The sequence below is a fragment of the Etheostoma spectabile genome, unplaced genomic scaffold (genome assembly GCF_008692095.1).
Source record: "Etheostoma spectabile isolate EspeVRDwgs_2016 unplaced genomic scaffold, UIUC_Espe_1.0 scaffold00018250, whole genome shotgun sequence".
Classification (NCBI taxonomy): Eukaryota; Metazoa; Chordata; class Actinopteri; order Perciformes; family Percidae; genus Etheostoma; species Etheostoma spectabile.
The window spans coordinates 728065-745204 of NW_022604179.1; the positions used below are offsets into that span (position 1 = coordinate 728065).

Below are 17140 nucleotides of genomic sequence, written 5' to 3' on the forward strand. Positions count from 1 at the left end.
GCAGTCTGTAGTTACACCCCCTCAGTACCCCCATCTACTTGACCTACTCTGTCAGCCTGCACCAGATGGTTTTGTCACTTTGAAAAGGCAAAGAGGAAGCCCTACCCTGCTTTGGGGAAAGAGAGAAGACAGGAAAGGAGGCAAGAAGAATCGGGGTTGAGAAACTTACTGCACATGTTTAGCATAGTGCCTTTTAATTAGCGTTGGTGCAAGTTCTTGTCTTTGTTATTAGAATATGCTGACTTATCGTCAAGGAATAAACCAACTATATTGTAAATACTGTATGCAACTTTCACGAGAGTGTTGTTGGGAAGAGTGCACAGGAAGAGCAGCTGACACACAGCAAAGCAGGGATTCCCATCTTATGAGAACAAGCTTAAATTTGAAGTTTGGGTAATTACTGTTTTTGGATCTGCTTTCTAGAAAGCAGTCTTTTTTTCTCTTAAGACAACAGGGCCATAGGCTAAGGTTTACCCCTCTAATTAAGGTATTGGAATCTCTATATCGGCAGTTCTGAGAAGGTAGTTTTGGTTAACTATATGATGAACTTCATTGCTTTATTTGGTTAATTTGAAATACAATCTAGACATGCCATCAGTAGTGTTATATAGTGTATTTAATACATTTATGTAATAGTAATCAATGACAGAATCGTATACTCAGCTTCTCCTCTGATGTTATTGTTGTTGTGTGTTAGGTCGGGACATATTGACTTTAATTAAGATCAAAGCCATCACAAATGCGGTTTTGTAGTGACATTGCTGAGAAATTGTTGGGTCAGCACCCCAGCTCTTTCATGCTCAGGCCCCCTACATCTGTCCATCAACGCTGCACACAAATGTACTGAAGAGGAATAAGAGCAGTGTTAAGGAAGAGCTGGGCTGTATGATCTGTACAAGACTCATTGTTGTTGTTGATCTAATTTGGAGATGACTGTGCTCTGTACTTGGGACTTTCTCAAGTCTATCATTTAATGTTTAATGTCTTGTTTTTAATGTAGTAGTTTTAACGTAGTCAAAGGTAGCAAAATCACTACACTTTTAAATTACCCAACGATGAGTGTAATTGCTTTCATGTTCAAATGCAGCTGATCCTGTCTTTCTGTGTTACTTCTTAAATAGCAAAAACCTGACTGAAAGAAGAACATGACTGAGCAGCAACTGAGTTTGTAGTTACAATCAGAGATGGAAGGATTTGGAGACTCCTGGGTGCAAGAAAACCCCCATTGTTACATAAAGACCACATAAAAACTGATACCAGTCATTTTGAAACGTCCATCCATATGCTACTTATAGCACTTTAAACACTGGTTGTAGTTATGACATGAGAGGTGTGTCGAGTTGGCTTGGAAATTGAAAGACGTGATATTTTAGGCTTGTGAGATCGCTGTAGGAGGTACAATTATTGTTGACTGGAATTTGACAAAGAGGGTTAAATGGCGGCTCTAAATGATAGAGATGGAGTGGAAATGCTGCAGACTTACAGTATGTAGGCACTGCACTGAGGTCTGAACGGCTACCATGTTCTGACTCCTCTTTCTGCCACTACAGCCAACCTAATTTACAAAGTACCACAACTCAATCAGTGTCTTATTTTATTTGACTTTGTGTTTATTGTATTGTACACCAACTCCCTATGAAAAGAAATAAAAACATTTTGATACAAGCTAAATATCATCTGAATATACACTATAATAATATCATACCCCCACTGACATTTCCCAAGCTTCACTACAGAACAGTTCTGGACACTTCAGCAGCAGCAAATATTATCTCATACAGAGTGCCACACTCTCATGCTCTTACTAACATATGGACATCAGACTCCACCGCACTGCCTACTAAACGCTGCTCTCTACCACAAACCGTAATCGAGCGTTATGGAACTGCCCCTCCTTGCTGCACACAGTGTACACTCCGTCCTCTACTGCTGGATCACAACCCCAACGTACTGCAGCATAGAGTGTTTACTTGTTTGAATATTAGTTCTTACTATGTTAACAACCATGGGTATTTCTGATGTACAGTACACACGCTTGGATCATCGACATGTGACTCTTCAAAAGGCTCCTCATTGTGTTTTTCATCTTTTTTTCATGCCTCCCTATAAGTAGCTCTCTGCATTTTCAAGTTGAAAGCCCTCTATTGTTTAGACTTAAATCAGGCATGAGATTGAGAGATTATGAGGGGGGGGGGATAAATTGTATACTACTAATGACATTTGCCACAAGTGACCATTATTGAGGTCCATGGCCAGAAGGCAAACTATTTGGCAGTGAGAATCATAAATTTTATCTTTATTTGGAAATAGGAGACTTAAGTTTAAGAAATTTAAGTTTACGTCCTGCCAATGAGATTGTGACATGTGGGTCACAAGACAACAGACCTAAATATGAAATTTAATGAAGGATACATCCCAGATTATAGGCCCTGTTTACATCATTCCTGATCACAATTGGCCCTAATATGGGATCCTTAGTAATGTAATAAATTAATACAGTTATGAATGCACCCAAAATACAACTGGGATGCACTGGGGTTGTTAAAGACCATGTTCACATAGTGTATAGAGTATTGCACATGCAAAAGTATCTCATGGGTGACATGACCTATTACTGAAGCGACCTAGATTGTGTGATCTCGATTTTGTGACTGCAGGAGTCAATAATTGTAAGACTTATGTATAAATGTATTAGCCGCATTAGCTGGTTTAATGACTGATCATTTTTGTCTTATCGAACATGAAGTTTAGTACTTCACACTACCAATCCCAGCTGTGGAGACACTGCTATAGTTGTCTCTTTGTAGGACCCTGATTTTTTATTCTTTTAACCATGTATTGTGCTTTTGTACGTAATTTATTTATTTGATGTTTTGTCTTTTATTTGGATCCTGAGTCTGTTATAAAGTATTGATTGATGGATGTAGTGTGCGCAAAGGCAGAGCTTTCAAAACACAGCCAAATTGCTTATGCCACACACTCCTTTAAGGTTTTGAAGCGAGGGATCAAGTTACCAAATATCTATCGCAATGCTATAGTTTTATAGCTATATTTAGCTATTTGTTGGTGTGTTTGAGGTTATAATTGGTCAGTTGTAAGTAAGTGTTTGTGGGGAAGTAATCTGGATTAAAAAAATAAAAGGTCTGGAATGTGACCGTAGAAACGTTTGACACTGGCAGGTATTGATTTGTTGATAAAAAGTCTGTCTAGTTTTTTTGTATGTTTTTGCACATTCATGATCAGTGCATCATTTTGGCGTCTTGGCGTTAGACGGAGAGTATATCACTATCTGTTAAAAAAAACAACAACGTGTAACTGCCTATAATGTGGTTCTTTGTTCATTTTCCAAGTCATTACAGCAAAACAAGCACAAAATCCGTGCTGAAGTACTTCAATCACATAAACAGAGACACAATGGCAGGTGTTATATGTAGATCAGCCTGCGAGCCAGACAGATTAGAAGTTTGTTTTCATCATTGCAAGGTTGCCTTTCCTTCTGTTTCCTTAGAATAGCCAAATGGCTCATGTCTAGTTGTTTGTGTTGACGATGCTTACTTTCGTAGCAGTGCCGAGTCCTAGGTAGCTGCATCACGTTTCCCAGTCCCAGATTCTTATTTTAAATTGAGGCAGTGTTGAAGTGATCTTTCTGAGTGATGATGATGCAACTTTTTGTTCCTGTCTGCTCCGTGTCACAAACACTAGGGTCAGTTCCTGCTGAAAGCTGATGTTCCACTTCCTCATCTGGTCCTGAGCTTCCTGCTATGGAGAGACAGGAAGCTTAACAGCAGCCCATATGACGTCTTCCTCAATATGATCCAGAGTGAAGCCAGAGGTTGTTGTGATGATGAGCATACATGTATCCTTGTTTAAACTTAGCACAATATGGCATCCATTTTAATAACCCCCACTGTGACGCTTAGCTGTATTCCCAATGGTTCCGGTTGTCTAGATTTGATCAGTCTTTTAGCTGGTTGGGTTGTTCAGCTGAAGGTGGCAGAATTTATTGCTTTTAAACTGCAGAGCACAGTCTCACATTCTTCCGAATCTTCCAAGTGAAGTTGTCAAACAGCCAGGGCAGGTTTTCAGCTTCTCAGCTGGCCCTGACCGTCAAGAAGGAGCAGAATCCTTGGCTGTGATCACGCACGCCCACCCCTTCATTAAACACACCCATATTAGCTATGTGGGGAACTTCTTGTCAGCCCTGCCTGTTCCTCAGCAGCTGACCACTTGAATCTGCGCTACGTAGCCCCCTGCAGTGTTTGTTCAAGGGGAGTATACTGCTTCACAAGTTCTTGTTTCAATAGCAACGTAATATTCTAATGGCTCCTCTGCAGCTGATGCTTATTGTATGTTAATGCACAGTTCCCACCTACTGACTCCTAAGTAAATGTAAGTGATGTTTCTGGGGGCTATTATGTGTGCTTTTTTCCTTTTCTTACCATTGGAGTCCAAGTAAAGGGGTTTGACACATTTCAGACCTGCCGGTCAAGCTAGTCTTTGCTGGAAATGAAATATTCGCTAAACATTTTAACCTCGGTCGGTTGGTTAGTCGGTCCACCAACTATTGAATAGATATCCATACAATTTTGTACAGACATTTATAGTCCACAGAGTATGAATCTGACTGACTTTGGTGATCCTCTACCCTCACTTTTCCTCTAGCATCATCACAAGATTGACCTTTTTGTTTTTGAGTGAATATATTTTAACATTTTTGATGGATTGCCTGGAAATTTACTACAGATATTTAAGTTATAATTAAAAAAGTTACTATCCGAATAACTTTGTTGATCCTGACTTTCAATCCAGCACTATCATCAGGTGTAAGTTTAAATTTTGTCTAATCCTTTGCTGTGTGACTATAATCCTGAAAGGCAAATGAACCAGCCACCTCAGCTGTTTTTTTGTTTAGTGCTAATTACCAAATTTTAGCATTCGAAGATGCTAAACCTAGATGGTGAACCTGGTAAATATTACTTTTAAAATATAAGCATGTAGCATGAGGTTGTTAGCTTCTGGCTACAGCTAAGGAAATACAGCCCATGATGTATTAGGTATAGAGTCCACAGAGCTGCTAGCGTTGCTGAAGAGAGCTTTGTGGACTTCTATTGAATTAGTTGCCATGTGACTTTAGCTTGTAGAAAATTCAGCTAGAATGAAGCATTGGGAGGTTTTGGGGCCTCCAGAGAGCTCAGTCATTTAGACAGATTCAGTTCTGTTTCTAGTTAGGACCCACTCCTTCCATCACTTACTAGCCCTCTGAAGGCAAATACTTCCAGCAAACACTCTGGATCTACCAGTCTCCTTGGTGCTCTCAGTCATTTATGTGGTCTCCTTTTCTGTTTGCATGGTTTCCTCTGAGTGCCACTAGAGGTCACAGCATGGGCCTCAGAGTCTTTGTCTTGCTCCATAATGGCTCTATTTTCCCACAGCAGCAAGGACTTCCAAGCCTGCTAGACATAGGACACCATTGTGACCCACAGAGGGATAGCATGAGGCAGATGCCAGACTTGAGTGTGCGTGTAGAGTTAAATAAATCACTGTTAAAATGGTGCTGAAATAGTAACTTATTCACACATAGTGCCAGTGTTTATGATACACCAAAGAAATGTAAGACTTAACTCTAACCAAATATGATATGTGCTAAAAAGGAAGAGACTGGACTTATTTTATTACATTTTTGTACAAATGTGTATTCAAATTTGACATTCAAATTCATTTTATCACCTTAGTCACTCATTTTCATTTAAGTTTTAAATTTCTCACAAAAAAAAAGCAAACAGCAAAAGGTCACAGAGCAGGTACATAAGGTAAAGCTTTAGAGTGGAGTCAGTCTCAAAAAAACTCTACAAATAAAATACTACAAGCCAGGAAACTGGCAGGTGCAGGTGTTTCATATCCAAACCAAACAGGTGGCTTCATGTTGCATTCATGTCCTATTGGACAAAGACCAGCTAGGGCAAAATGCTCTGGGGCAAACCAACCGCAATCAGTCAGACGTAAACTATATCTACTGGTTTCTTGGTTCATTTTTAAAACAAAAATACATTTTTGTAAGTACATATTAACATTTCCACATTGTAACTCTTCTTTTTCTTATATAACTGAATCAACACCCGCATGGAGAAGCAGATCACAGTAACGAGACCAAAGAGTGAGACAAAAGCCCCTTAACAATGAGCAGCCTGTGTCAGTCAATCCATTTTCTAACCTCTTATCCTGTTCAGGGTCACAGGGGGCTGAGGTCCTTGCTTATGGTGCAAGGGAAGCCAATTTTATCACAAAACGTACACTACAATATAGAGTTTAACTTGAGTGTCTGAAGGTGTAGCGGTAACCCTTTAATTTTATAAGCAAAGAAATTACGTTTGCTAGAGTATTGAAGATGATAAATCTATAGCCATTGCAGTTTGTGGTATATTTATTAGACCGGTTTATTTAAAACCACATTACTGCACCCACCTCAAATAATTTTACATATCTCAATTTCTGCTATTTGCACATATATTAAAAGTTTTAATATACTATACTATACAATGTAACCTACATCCAACCATAGTCTCCAGACAATATATATTGGACTTATTCCCCCTAAATGTTGTCTTTCACTTGCAGCAAAGAACTAAAACATTGTAGTTGTTACTGATGGAAAGCAGAAAGAGGGAGAGAGGGATAGGTTCATAAAGAAACTGCGAGTGACTAAAGAAGAAAAGAAAACTTTCCAATGGGCTGTCATTTTTTCCATGTAAAGTAACTCATAGCCAGGACATACAACTTACACAGCGCTTGTGTCTAAGAGGCAAAACAAATAATGGCTAATGTCATTGTGAAAGATGAAATAGATTTAATGTGGGGAAAGTTCCAGATAAAGAAGGAGAAGTAGTGATAGACGGGGGAAAGAGAAAGATCTGGCAAGAAACAAAGAATAAAGGCAGGAGTGACTGTTCCTGACTGTTTGTCTCAAGTAGAAAACTTGAGTGAGCTGTAATCAGATATCGGCTTTGGTGAGATCATACGGGAGGCCTGCCAGCAGCCTCAGAAAAAAGTAGTCCACCCATAAGCTTGTAGCCCCATTGAAGCCCTTTGCAGCTCTCTACAGGCCTGCCAGCCTAAATATAATATATAATTACATTTTCAAGAGCACAAGTTGGTCCTAGAAATTACAATGTCAGTGGAGGTAAAATGAGGGGAAAAAATACAAACATAATGTTTTGAGCAGGTTTTGCATACAGTTTAATAAAAAGGTAGACTTCATGTATTGTTAGACTCTACTTTAGTGTAAGCTTAATGCTGTTCAGGGAACATCCTGTAGTTCCCAACATTTGGTGATGTTTTGTGAATTTTTGGGATAAACCAAAGGATCACACGTTCCTTTTAAGAGCTAACATTTTTTTCCTACTTCTTATGCAAAATAAACAATTTCACAGAGATGCAAACGTGATGAGAAGTCAACAATTAGGAGATGCATGATTTTCACAGGATTGTACATCTGCTGCTCTGCAGTGATTGTGGACATAGCTACTGTGTCCACTAGTTGTTCATCATAATAAAGTTATCAGTTAACTGTATGTGTGTATGTATTAAATAATCAAGGGGGCCGAGTGAAGGCTAAAATCATTAAAAAAAAAAAATCTAATTAAACATGGAACCAAAGTTACAGAAAAAAGTGCTTGCTGGTTTTCTCCTTCCCATGTAATTCTAAAAGGACAGTTAAAGTTAAATGATTTTAATTGTGTTAAAATCTGATAAAGTAAAGCTAATTACTCTTCTCAGATGACTGACCACTTAACAACTGTCAGAGTTCATCATGACCCTATTGATTCAGGGGTATAGAGATCAACAGGGGTCCTGGCACATGGATTATAGTGAGTGAATGAGCTGCTTGTGTGTATGCCTGGCCATACAGGATTGCACTGAGTTGCATAGCTTGGTGTGTTGGGTCTATGGCAGCTGCACATACAGAGCAGCTCGGAAGAAGTCACAGTTGACCTGAATATTTCACACTTTACATTTGCCCCTGGAGCACTTAAGTCTTTGGTGTGATCAGGAAACCACACATTTTCTTTATTTTCCTGTAAATCATTAACATTTATTCTCCCCCAACAGTCCCCAGACCTGCTCAGATGGACTTGAGATAACGCCACCAGAAGTTCCACCCTTGTCCCGAACTCCAGCCTCTCACATTCACCCAGAATGGCAGATCCCACCAGGCTGAGCTCTGAAGGGGCCGGGGCAGGCGCTGCCCAGTTCGACGCCTGTAGTTTGGAGATAGAGAGGAAGTATGATGTCATCCCTGCTGTCATCTGCTCCATGTGTTGCCTGTTTGGCATCATCTATTGCTTCTTTGGTGAGGATCCCTGTTGCCTCACAGACCTTGAAAACTAGGAAGCTGAAACTGAATTTTTTTGGGATGACAAAACACACCATCAAAATGTCACTCATAACTGTAGACTTGCGCCATTAGCCTACTTGATGTTACTGACCAGGTTCTTGTTAACATCTTTTGGAAATTTGACACAAAAACATTCTTATTGTATCTGTGTCCAGAGTTACTTTGCTGAGCTTGTATCTTATTTACTTAAATATAAAAAGCTTTTCACTGATCCCGCCATTTCCTGTTTCCTCATTGAACATCTCTCTTGTCTCTCCTCCTCTAGGTTACCGCTGTTTCAAGGCTGTCATGTTCTTGTCTGGTCTGATGTTTGGCGCTGTCATTATTTTCCTGCTGTGTCACAAGGAGCACGTACTGGACACCCAGCTGAGCGTGGAGGCCAGCGCAGGTATCGGCCTCGGTATCGGGCTGCTGTGCGGTCTGGTGACTATGCTGGTGCGAAGCGTCGGCCTCTTCATGACTGGCCTGCTGCTTGGCCTCCTCCTGGCTCTCGCCGCCCTGCTGGTCACTCACCAGTTCTACACTCCAACCACAGTCTGGGTCCCACTGGGTACACTTCTGGGAACAGGCATGCTGTTTGCTGTGCTGACACTCCAGTGGCAAAAGCTCTTCACCATGCTCTCCACGGCTGTGTTCGGGGCAGCTATCATGACAGTGTGTGCTGATTACTTTGTGGAGATGCTGGTTTTGGCCACGCATGTGTATAATTGCTTGCGCCTCACACCTGGGCCCCCTCTCTGCTGGTACAGCTGGGTCATTCTGGGCATCTGGCCCGCCCTCAGCCTCATAGGAGTACTGGTCCAGTGGAAACTGACAGATGACAGCTTCTCACACACTGAGGGTAAGCAGGAAGTTTCAAGACCCTTTGAGTTTTGTTGTTCGAGTGTGTCAGGACCCATATTCATCTAACTTTTAGGAACTACACTTAAGAACAGAGGAGTACTAAAGTTGTCTTGTTTCTAGTGTAGAAGTAACATTTCAAGGTAACTCAAGCTATCACATCACAGAAACAGCCAATCAGAGACAAGGATTTATTCTGCACCTGACCCTTTGTTCATTCTTGTTACAAGAGCATCCCTACATTTTCACAGTGACATGTTCAGCAAAAACCTGGGATTTGAATTTTTTATATATATATATATATATAAATATTTTTGTCTCCACTAGCAATTAATATGATGATGATAATATCAAAAATGAGCAACAATCTTAATTTATTGTCAAGACACAAATTTATAAACATGGGGACATGATAAATAACCGCTATGATATGATGAGATTATCATTACATTTTTGTTGACACAGACTTCAAAATGGGGACATGGGGACCCGCCTGCCCCTAGCTTAGAGCTCAAACATAGGAGAATTTAGTACCACATTGAAGAGTACAAACTTTGAAAGTGATTGTAAACAAAAATGTCAACATTAGTTTTCAACTCTGATAAATGCAACCAAAAAAGAGAAGGTGGTATAACATCATATCAAATGTTTGAATCAAAACAATGGTAATCAAAATAAAAGGCTAAAGTTGTCCTCTTCTAAATATAACGTGTCGTTCATCATTACCCCTTCTCCTTGTAGTCGTTATCAGCCGGAGACAGAAGAGAGTCCAGCTGATGCGGATTCGAGAGAAGGACGCCAAGAAGCGACAGCAGGCAGGTGGGCAGGAAGGCACGTACCGCCGTAAACCCACCCCAGTGAAACGTTACGCTGGGGATCTACTGGCACCGGTCAGTGTCACCCAACATGGCGTGTGCTGTAGATACTGATTATTGTGTTTTTATGGCATCAGTTATATCTTACCAGTAAGAATAACTGATGCCGTAAAATCCGCGTCAAGTTGACTCCACCATTTTTGTGGAGCTCACTAATGGCTCCCTGTGTTCTTCTTCTCAGAGCTACCTGCAAAGTCTGCGGGACAGACAGATGGGTACAGGCACTTCCCTTAGCAGCCTGGGCACTGCCAACCACACCATGATCGATTTGGACTTTGACACCGGGTCCACTGCGCCCCTTACAGCTACAACCCCAGTCGTCAGGGTCTGAGCGAAACAGAGATAAGGGACTACTTGGTGCTCTCTGGTTCTTCAAATGTGTCTTCCTAACGTTGTTCCTAAGTCGTAGAGTTAAAAAACTGCTCCCCTCGGCTAAAGGTTTATTTTGCCCTTTTATTTGGAGCGAGGACTTGTGTCAGTCCTGGGTGTTCGGTGAAAGAGAATGCTGCTTTTTGGGGTGATGAAAGAAGTGTCACCGGTTTAGTGAAAGCTATAATATAACCACTGCAACCACTGTGTTTCTCAGAGAAACACTTAAAATAGATACTAACAAAGTAAGGTCCTCCATTTCTTCTCATGTATTAAATACATAAACCGCATGCACGAGCCTCAAAACCTGATGTATTTCTGTTTTAGTAGTGAATATGACAAAGCAGTTTGTTTGACATTACATGTACTGTACTTAAAAAAAGTTAGCCATTGCCATAAAGTGTTGTGGTATTACCTGTCTTACTTGTTTAACTGTGCGCTTGTAGAATTTGTGAAAGTTTATCACTAAAATGACTTTGTATTTTTTTTAGACAAAGTTGGGTGAGAAAGTAAAATGAGGCATGCAGATACATGGAGTATAAGAAAGGGAAGCAAATACTAAACGGGGCAAAAAAGGTTTGTATTTCCTGACAGAATACAGTAGGTGAAGAATTTAGACTGTTGTGTATGCGTGTGGAGTAAACGTTTTATAATTTAATTTATATAATGACCAAGTACGTGGTAGGGTTGAAAAAAGGAAAAAAACAAAGCATGTTTGTTGTTAATTTGTAGATTTTTAAATAATTATCCATTGTGTTTGAATTTTTCAGGGACAATACACTTGCTGTTGCCTGAAAGTGTACATACCTGTCGATAGAAATGTCAAAGATAAATAAATGTGTTTGATACAAAACCATTGATTGAGATAAATCACACTGTTTGTCTCTTTGGGCGCTTAGCAACACTGGCAGCATTACTCACCAGATTTTTCATGGGCAATAAAGAGGTCACGGGGAGGATTTCCTACTCTGCAACTGGTTGGGGTTGCCATGGCGCCTCCAAAGTTTCTTTGCAGACAATGCTGAACAGACTTGCCTTTCATCATAATGAATGTTAAATATTTTTCTATCCTTTTATTGTATGGTGTTTTTATTGGTGACCGGTAACTGCATACAGATTTATTTATTTTTTACAGCAGACTCTTGTTTAATTGTAGAAAATGTTACATTTTATCTATATCACATGATTTCTGACTGACCAGTGTGATTCATGCGACAATGGAAGTGTTACGTGACACTAAACATACTTTTAAAAGTCACATAATTGATTGAACAGAATGTCTGAACAGAAAGGGCACACTCCCATCGTCATATTACATCTTACTAAAAGAATTAACACATAATCCAACACATATGTTGGAGACAAAAAACATTGCCTCCCTTGGTTTCTCCCTGAGATTATGCAAAAGCTTACATAATTTTCACAAACATTTTTGTGCTCAAAGAGTAAGCCTAAAAAAGCTTGCCGTGAAGGCTGTAGCTTGGTTAAAATCAGATCCAGTGAAATACAATCAATTCCCACGCAGTTTTGTTTTTACGTATTGGATGACAATTCACAATTAATCACCGCTATTGAGGTTGTCTGTTGTGAATGCCTCTGGAGTAGAACCAGCACCCCTGCTGTGGACCTCTTGATACATGCTGCCCCCTGATGGTGGAACCCTAGCATCGCATCCAGCGCTCCTTCTTGCTCAGTGGGTATCCTCTGTCGACCCTCAGCAGCTCATTCACACGCCAGTACTCATCTCCCTTGAAGAAAAAGATCTTGCCGTTGGTCCAGGTGAAGGCTGCATCCGGACTGGACGGAACTCCGGTGAAAAGCATAGAGAGCGGTTTGGGGTAGAAACTTAAGTCCGAGTATGTCAGCTCATCCCACTGCCAGTGTTGTGAACCCTACACAGGCAGACAGCAAAGAGATACAAACTGAGGGTTTCTGCAAGATAAATGAGGATGCACTCACATGTTTAAATGCTGCTCATGTTTTGATACCTTGATAAAGACCAGCTTCTTGTTCTTCTCCAGGTACACGGCTGCATTAATATTAGGTGGGATCCGTTTGACCTGTTTGGGGTAGCCGTAGTCCAGCACAAACATGGTATACCTCCACACTTTATCGCCTGTGACCAGAAACAGTATAAATATTCATACGTTTAATTTCTGAACTCACAGCAAAGGAAGAATAATAACACACTTAAGTATACAGGACAACGGTACCTTTAAAAAAGTATGTCTTGTTGGATCTTTGAGAGTGCACAGCAGCACTTAGGTTTCCAGGGAGGGCCCTCCACAGCCTGTCAATCTTTATTGGTGTGTTGTGTCCCAGATCAGAGATCGTCCAGACATAATCACCACTGAAAGCAAAGGTTTTCCTCCATGGACCTGATTAAACATACAGTGAGGTACCAACGTCTTTGTGACACACTTTTTGATCCTGCTGTTGTGCTACAAATGTCTTGATATGATGGTACAGCAAACGTGTTGATATGCTGATGTAGAAAGATTAATATCGTCACAGTCATATACCAAATAATGTAAACCTGTTGTGAAAAGTTACTTAAAGTCAACAAATTACCATTCCCGAGTGAACTAATGTAGCTTGTTTTGAATGATGGAACTGCTGTCTCATGTTCCTTTATAAAAGATTACAGATCAAAAAGACAACCTTTTCTAAACTTTATTGTGGCTCATAAATGCTGCTAATTCAAGTTTGCATTACTTTGTCTATTTCCTGCAAATCCAGGTCACAATGCACACGGGTGGTAATTTTATCTAGCAACAGCTAGTCTGTAACATACCTAACATGATGGCATCCAGTGTGGCAGTGCAGGGGTTAGGGATGTTCTCAGTGTCATGGCTGGTTTCCTCGGAAACCAGACTGTCCGGGGGTGTTGGACTGGCTAAAGTGCTGGTGATACGTTTGCCTACAAAACAGAGAAGTTAAGATGAATGCACGCTCTCCTTATTTTGACATAAAAAAACAGTAAATCTAAAGTCATACAATCACATAAAGTGTCTGGTCGAGTTACACGTACTGATTTATAAGTTCACAAATACCGATACAACACAGTCAATACCAAAATGACAGCTCTAATCTAATCCAGTGGGCCTTCTTAATACACTCACCGTATAACACCTGGATGCCTCTGATATCATCTGTATGCAACCTGAAGTTGACACGGTAACCAGTGTAGATTGGAGCCATCAGAGCGCTTCTGAACTGAGAGTGGCCCAGGCCGAGGGCGTGGCCAATTTCATGTGCAGCCACAATACGCAGATTAGTACCATAATATGTTCCCTCGGTCCAGAACTCATCCTCATCAAAATGGACAATGCCAGATTCTGGTGACTCAGCATGGGCGAGTACATGACCTGCAGATGGTACAAATAAACAGTTGAGTTAGTGTTTTAGGGGACAGTAGGCCCAATAGTAGCTACATATAAACGTTTTAATAGAAAACTGACCACGGCCATCGAATGGGACAGAGCAGAAGCCATCTTTTCTATGGAAGTAGAGCTGAATGTCTGCTCTGCCATAGCTGACTTCTCTGAAACTCAAAGCAGCCACATCACTCCAGTACTTGAAGGCAGAGCTGATGGCCATCTTGACCTCGGCCTTCTTCATGTCAGGTGTGTAGTTGTAGATGCGGTAGGTCAGACTCCTCTTTCTCCAACGACCTGTAAGAAAAGAATCCTTTATTCTAAGTCACTTCAACAAAACCACACTAAAAGTGTTCTACATTTGTCAGTGAGACCACCATTGGGGGGAAAAAAAGTAATCTAATCACTATCACTTTACTTTGTAGATCCTAGTTTCATAGATGTGTATTTATTATCACATAGCACGGATCACATCAAAGGATTCATTACACGTTGTGTGCACTTTAAATAAGGAAGTTAGTACTACTTGAGTTGTGAAGTGTTTGTATTTCTTCACCAGTATTTGGATCTTTCCAAATTTTTAAAGGTTTCTAAAAGTCTGAGACATCTGAAATGAATCAGATACATTGTTGCTGATCCAGACCCTGCAACTTTCTGACAACATGCCTCACAGTTGTCAAAGTTAAAACAACAAGCGCTTTTACCGTTGTTGACACTGCAGGACATGTGGACAACGTACTGTAGGTACCTTTAACAGATCCGTAACTATAGCGTCAAAGCTCATACAAAAAAAACATAGACATAACATTGCTGATAGTTTTGTGAAAGAGATTTTTTGTGCAAAAGGTTTCCTTTTCTTTTCTCACCCATCACTCTGTATTTGTGTTGTTTCTTATTGAAGGGGTCCTCCAAGCCGCAGCGTGGCTGTCTCATCACATTCAGAGTAGCTTCATCCAGTTCTCCAGTAGGAGGCAGATCATTCACCCCCTGAAAAACCCTGCAGACCAGAAATGATCAAACATCTGCAAACTGAGGGCTGCTCACATCTTCCTCCACTCTATAAGGGAGGATTGTTTTCATGGACCCTCACGTAGATCTAAACGTATTGTAAGTAGCTAACTGTGTTTCCCCTTGAGAGACCATCAGTCTATTTTACCTGAGAGCTTCAATGACCTCCTCCAGGTGATAAGGGTCCTCTGGATCAGCGTGGTCATTCAGGTAACCATATTGCCTCAAATAGGCCTGTGAATGCAGAGGCAGACAATGAAACTCTCCTACACTTAAAAAGAATACTGTCAATGTATGTAGCATGTCTTGCATATATACTCGCCGTTGAGATGAGGTGAATTGTGAATGTATTTTTTAAACAAATAAAAAAGCAAACTATCATCTTACCTTTGCTTCTTCTAATTCTGTCCATTGCACCACTGCACAAATAGCTCCACTGAGGTTGAGCAGCAACAGCCATGTGTAGTCCATTTTCAAGTTTTCATCAAGAGTTTCTGTCCCGAATAATCCCAGGCTGACACTCAGAGCCTGAGAAGTGCACAGCAGAGTCCCACAGCAGACTGTGTTTGTTCTCTGAGCGCTCCAGAAGTTTTTTAACTCAGCCCGGGCGCATGAGTCAGCCCTGTGGCTTCGATGATCCATCCCTCAAGAATGAGAATTACAAGAGCAGCCAGTTGACCTGCAGCCAACCTGTCTGCTAGTGAATTGTACAGCTGTTGGGAGAGGACAGTACGGAGCTCTGCAGTGGACGACACACTCGAGCAGTTTATTGGGTCAAGCTACCATTTAACTCTCTGTAGAGGTTATTAACCCTGAGTGAAACTATCACTATAACACTTCCAGGTTATTCCCTTAGGGTTAATGCCTTGTCGTTGATTCCCTGGTGTTGTACTGTATATCCTACGAGTATGTTTCACAGTTCAATTATGGGTCTTCACTTCCACATTCCTGCATTCCCCACACCTATTGCATTTTCGCAAATATTTATGTTTACTACTCAAACACAAATTGATCCATCATTGGAGCCTGGAAGCAGTATCACCAGTCACATAGCATAGCATTATTTATTGAACTATTCTCAACAGCATTTTATCTTAAGTATTAAAATTGTGAGATGAGAAAGTATCATGAATTGACAACTGTTTATTTCTTGCCAGGCAACTTTCTTTAAGAGTTTTCCTTTGCTTGCCTGACCGGCCTTTAGAGACACGATCAAACTATTAAGACCATACATCGGCCGGTAACGATCAGAGCACCTTTGGGTGAAAGTCTAAGTCTAACATCTAGAGAGCAAAACACCCAGATACTAATTTTGGGAGTTGACAAAGAAAAGAAGTGAGTGAATGGGGGAATTCATCAGGTGGCCAGAAATACAACTCCGTAGATAATGTTGCTCTGTGTCTGAATTGCTTTAGTCAGCTTGTTGTAGAGTTCTTCTTCCCCACAGTGGCCAAAACTTCATGATTAGAACTTAAAGTCAAATTCTGCAGTTGAATGTAATTTATGTTAAAAATTAAAGATGCTGCCTTATACTTTTTTTTTTAATTCTGGCACAAAATGATCAGAAATGTGTTTAAATGCAGTATATCACATCTATAGAATAATGCTAGTGGGTTCATATGGGTGTTTGTATCTTATAAAACCTTTGGTTTTAAAACATTTTTTGTCAAAGAGAAAATAAGTTAATGTCGGAGGAACTTTAGTTAATGTTTCGGTTTAGGCTGACTCAATTAAATTCCTGCTTGCAGTGTCATATTTCTGATGAAGTTACCAGAGATTCCCCCTGGTGCAGATTTGATACAAACCTTACAAACCCAAAGCAATGGAAAGGTCTACAGAATGATGATTGAACGTTGATATTATTCTATGAAATTCTCAAAAAGACTTGAAACTTTGTCGGGGCATTTGTACGGTAATTTACCAAAGTTGAGACTACAGCAGACTGTTGTGTGTGGGACTGGTATAAATGCTACAGCAGCATTAGCCGACAAAACAGCTGGTCTCAAGATGTGAATGCATGGTGGCTGGTTGGCACTGTACGGCCTCAGACTGAAACCTGAGGCAACACACTAACACTAAAGGTTTGTCTTTGCATGCCAACAGCAGAACTTAAATCAAAATTTTCCAACAGGGAAGATTCTGTCATATTCTATCTATGGAAACCCACCTCCTGATGGGTTGTAGATTATTCCCTAGCTACAGTAGGTGTTCATAGGCTGAAGGATTATTTAGCAAATTAGCATCAAGATAAGAACTACTCACACATCTAGGTTTGGCTT

At 40.5% G+C, this 17140-nt stretch overlaps 2 protein-coding genes across 5 annotated transcripts in view; one reads left to right on the forward strand and one right to left on the reverse strand.

Moving 5' to 3' along the window:
• LOC116679840 (transmembrane protein 198) overlaps positions 1-11175 on the forward strand; it is a 12628-nt gene extending 1453 nt beyond the window's left edge. Inside the window, exons 2-5 of one of the 3 annotated variants that reach the window (XM_032509317.1) lie at positions 8107-8347; positions 8658-9233; positions 9974-10063; positions 10289-10603. In XM_032509317.1, coding sequence (XP_032365208.1) covers positions 8194-8347; positions 8658-9233; positions 9974-10063; positions 10289-10341 — 873 coding nt within the window. In that variant the 5' untranslated portion in view covers positions 8107-8193 and the 3' untranslated portion in view covers positions 10342-10603. Of the gene's footprint in view, positions 1-8106; positions 8348-8657; positions 9234-9973; positions 10123-10288 lie in introns of all 3 variants that reach the window. The other 2 variants (XM_032509318.1, XM_032509316.1) reach the window with 2 other exon arrangements.
• Positions 1-15564, reverse strand: part of LOC116679839 (matrix metalloproteinase-19) — a 19554-nt gene extending 3990 nt beyond the window's left edge. The window contains exons 1-9 of one of the 2 annotated variants that reach the window (XR_004329519.1): positions 15249-15564; positions 15010-15095; positions 14720-14850; positions 13938-14150; positions 13599-13844; positions 13271-13396; positions 12690-12854; positions 12465-12592; positions 11712-12368 (exon numbers count right to left, since the gene is read on the reverse strand). Coding sequence is in view for 1 of the 2 variants with exons in the window: in XM_032509315.1 (XP_032365206.1) it covers positions 12138-12368; positions 12465-12592; positions 12690-12854; positions 13271-13396; positions 13599-13844; positions 13938-14150; positions 14720-14850; positions 15010-15095; positions 15249-15503 (1581 nt within the window). In the remaining variant the exon portion in view is untranslated. Of the gene's footprint in view, positions 1-11608; positions 12369-12464; positions 12593-12689; positions 12855-13270; positions 13397-13598; positions 13845-13937; positions 14151-14719; positions 14851-15009; positions 15096-15248 lie in introns of those variants that run through there. The other variant, XM_032509315.1, reaches the window with a different exon arrangement.
• Between the last annotated feature and the right edge of the window lie 1576 nt (positions 15565-17140).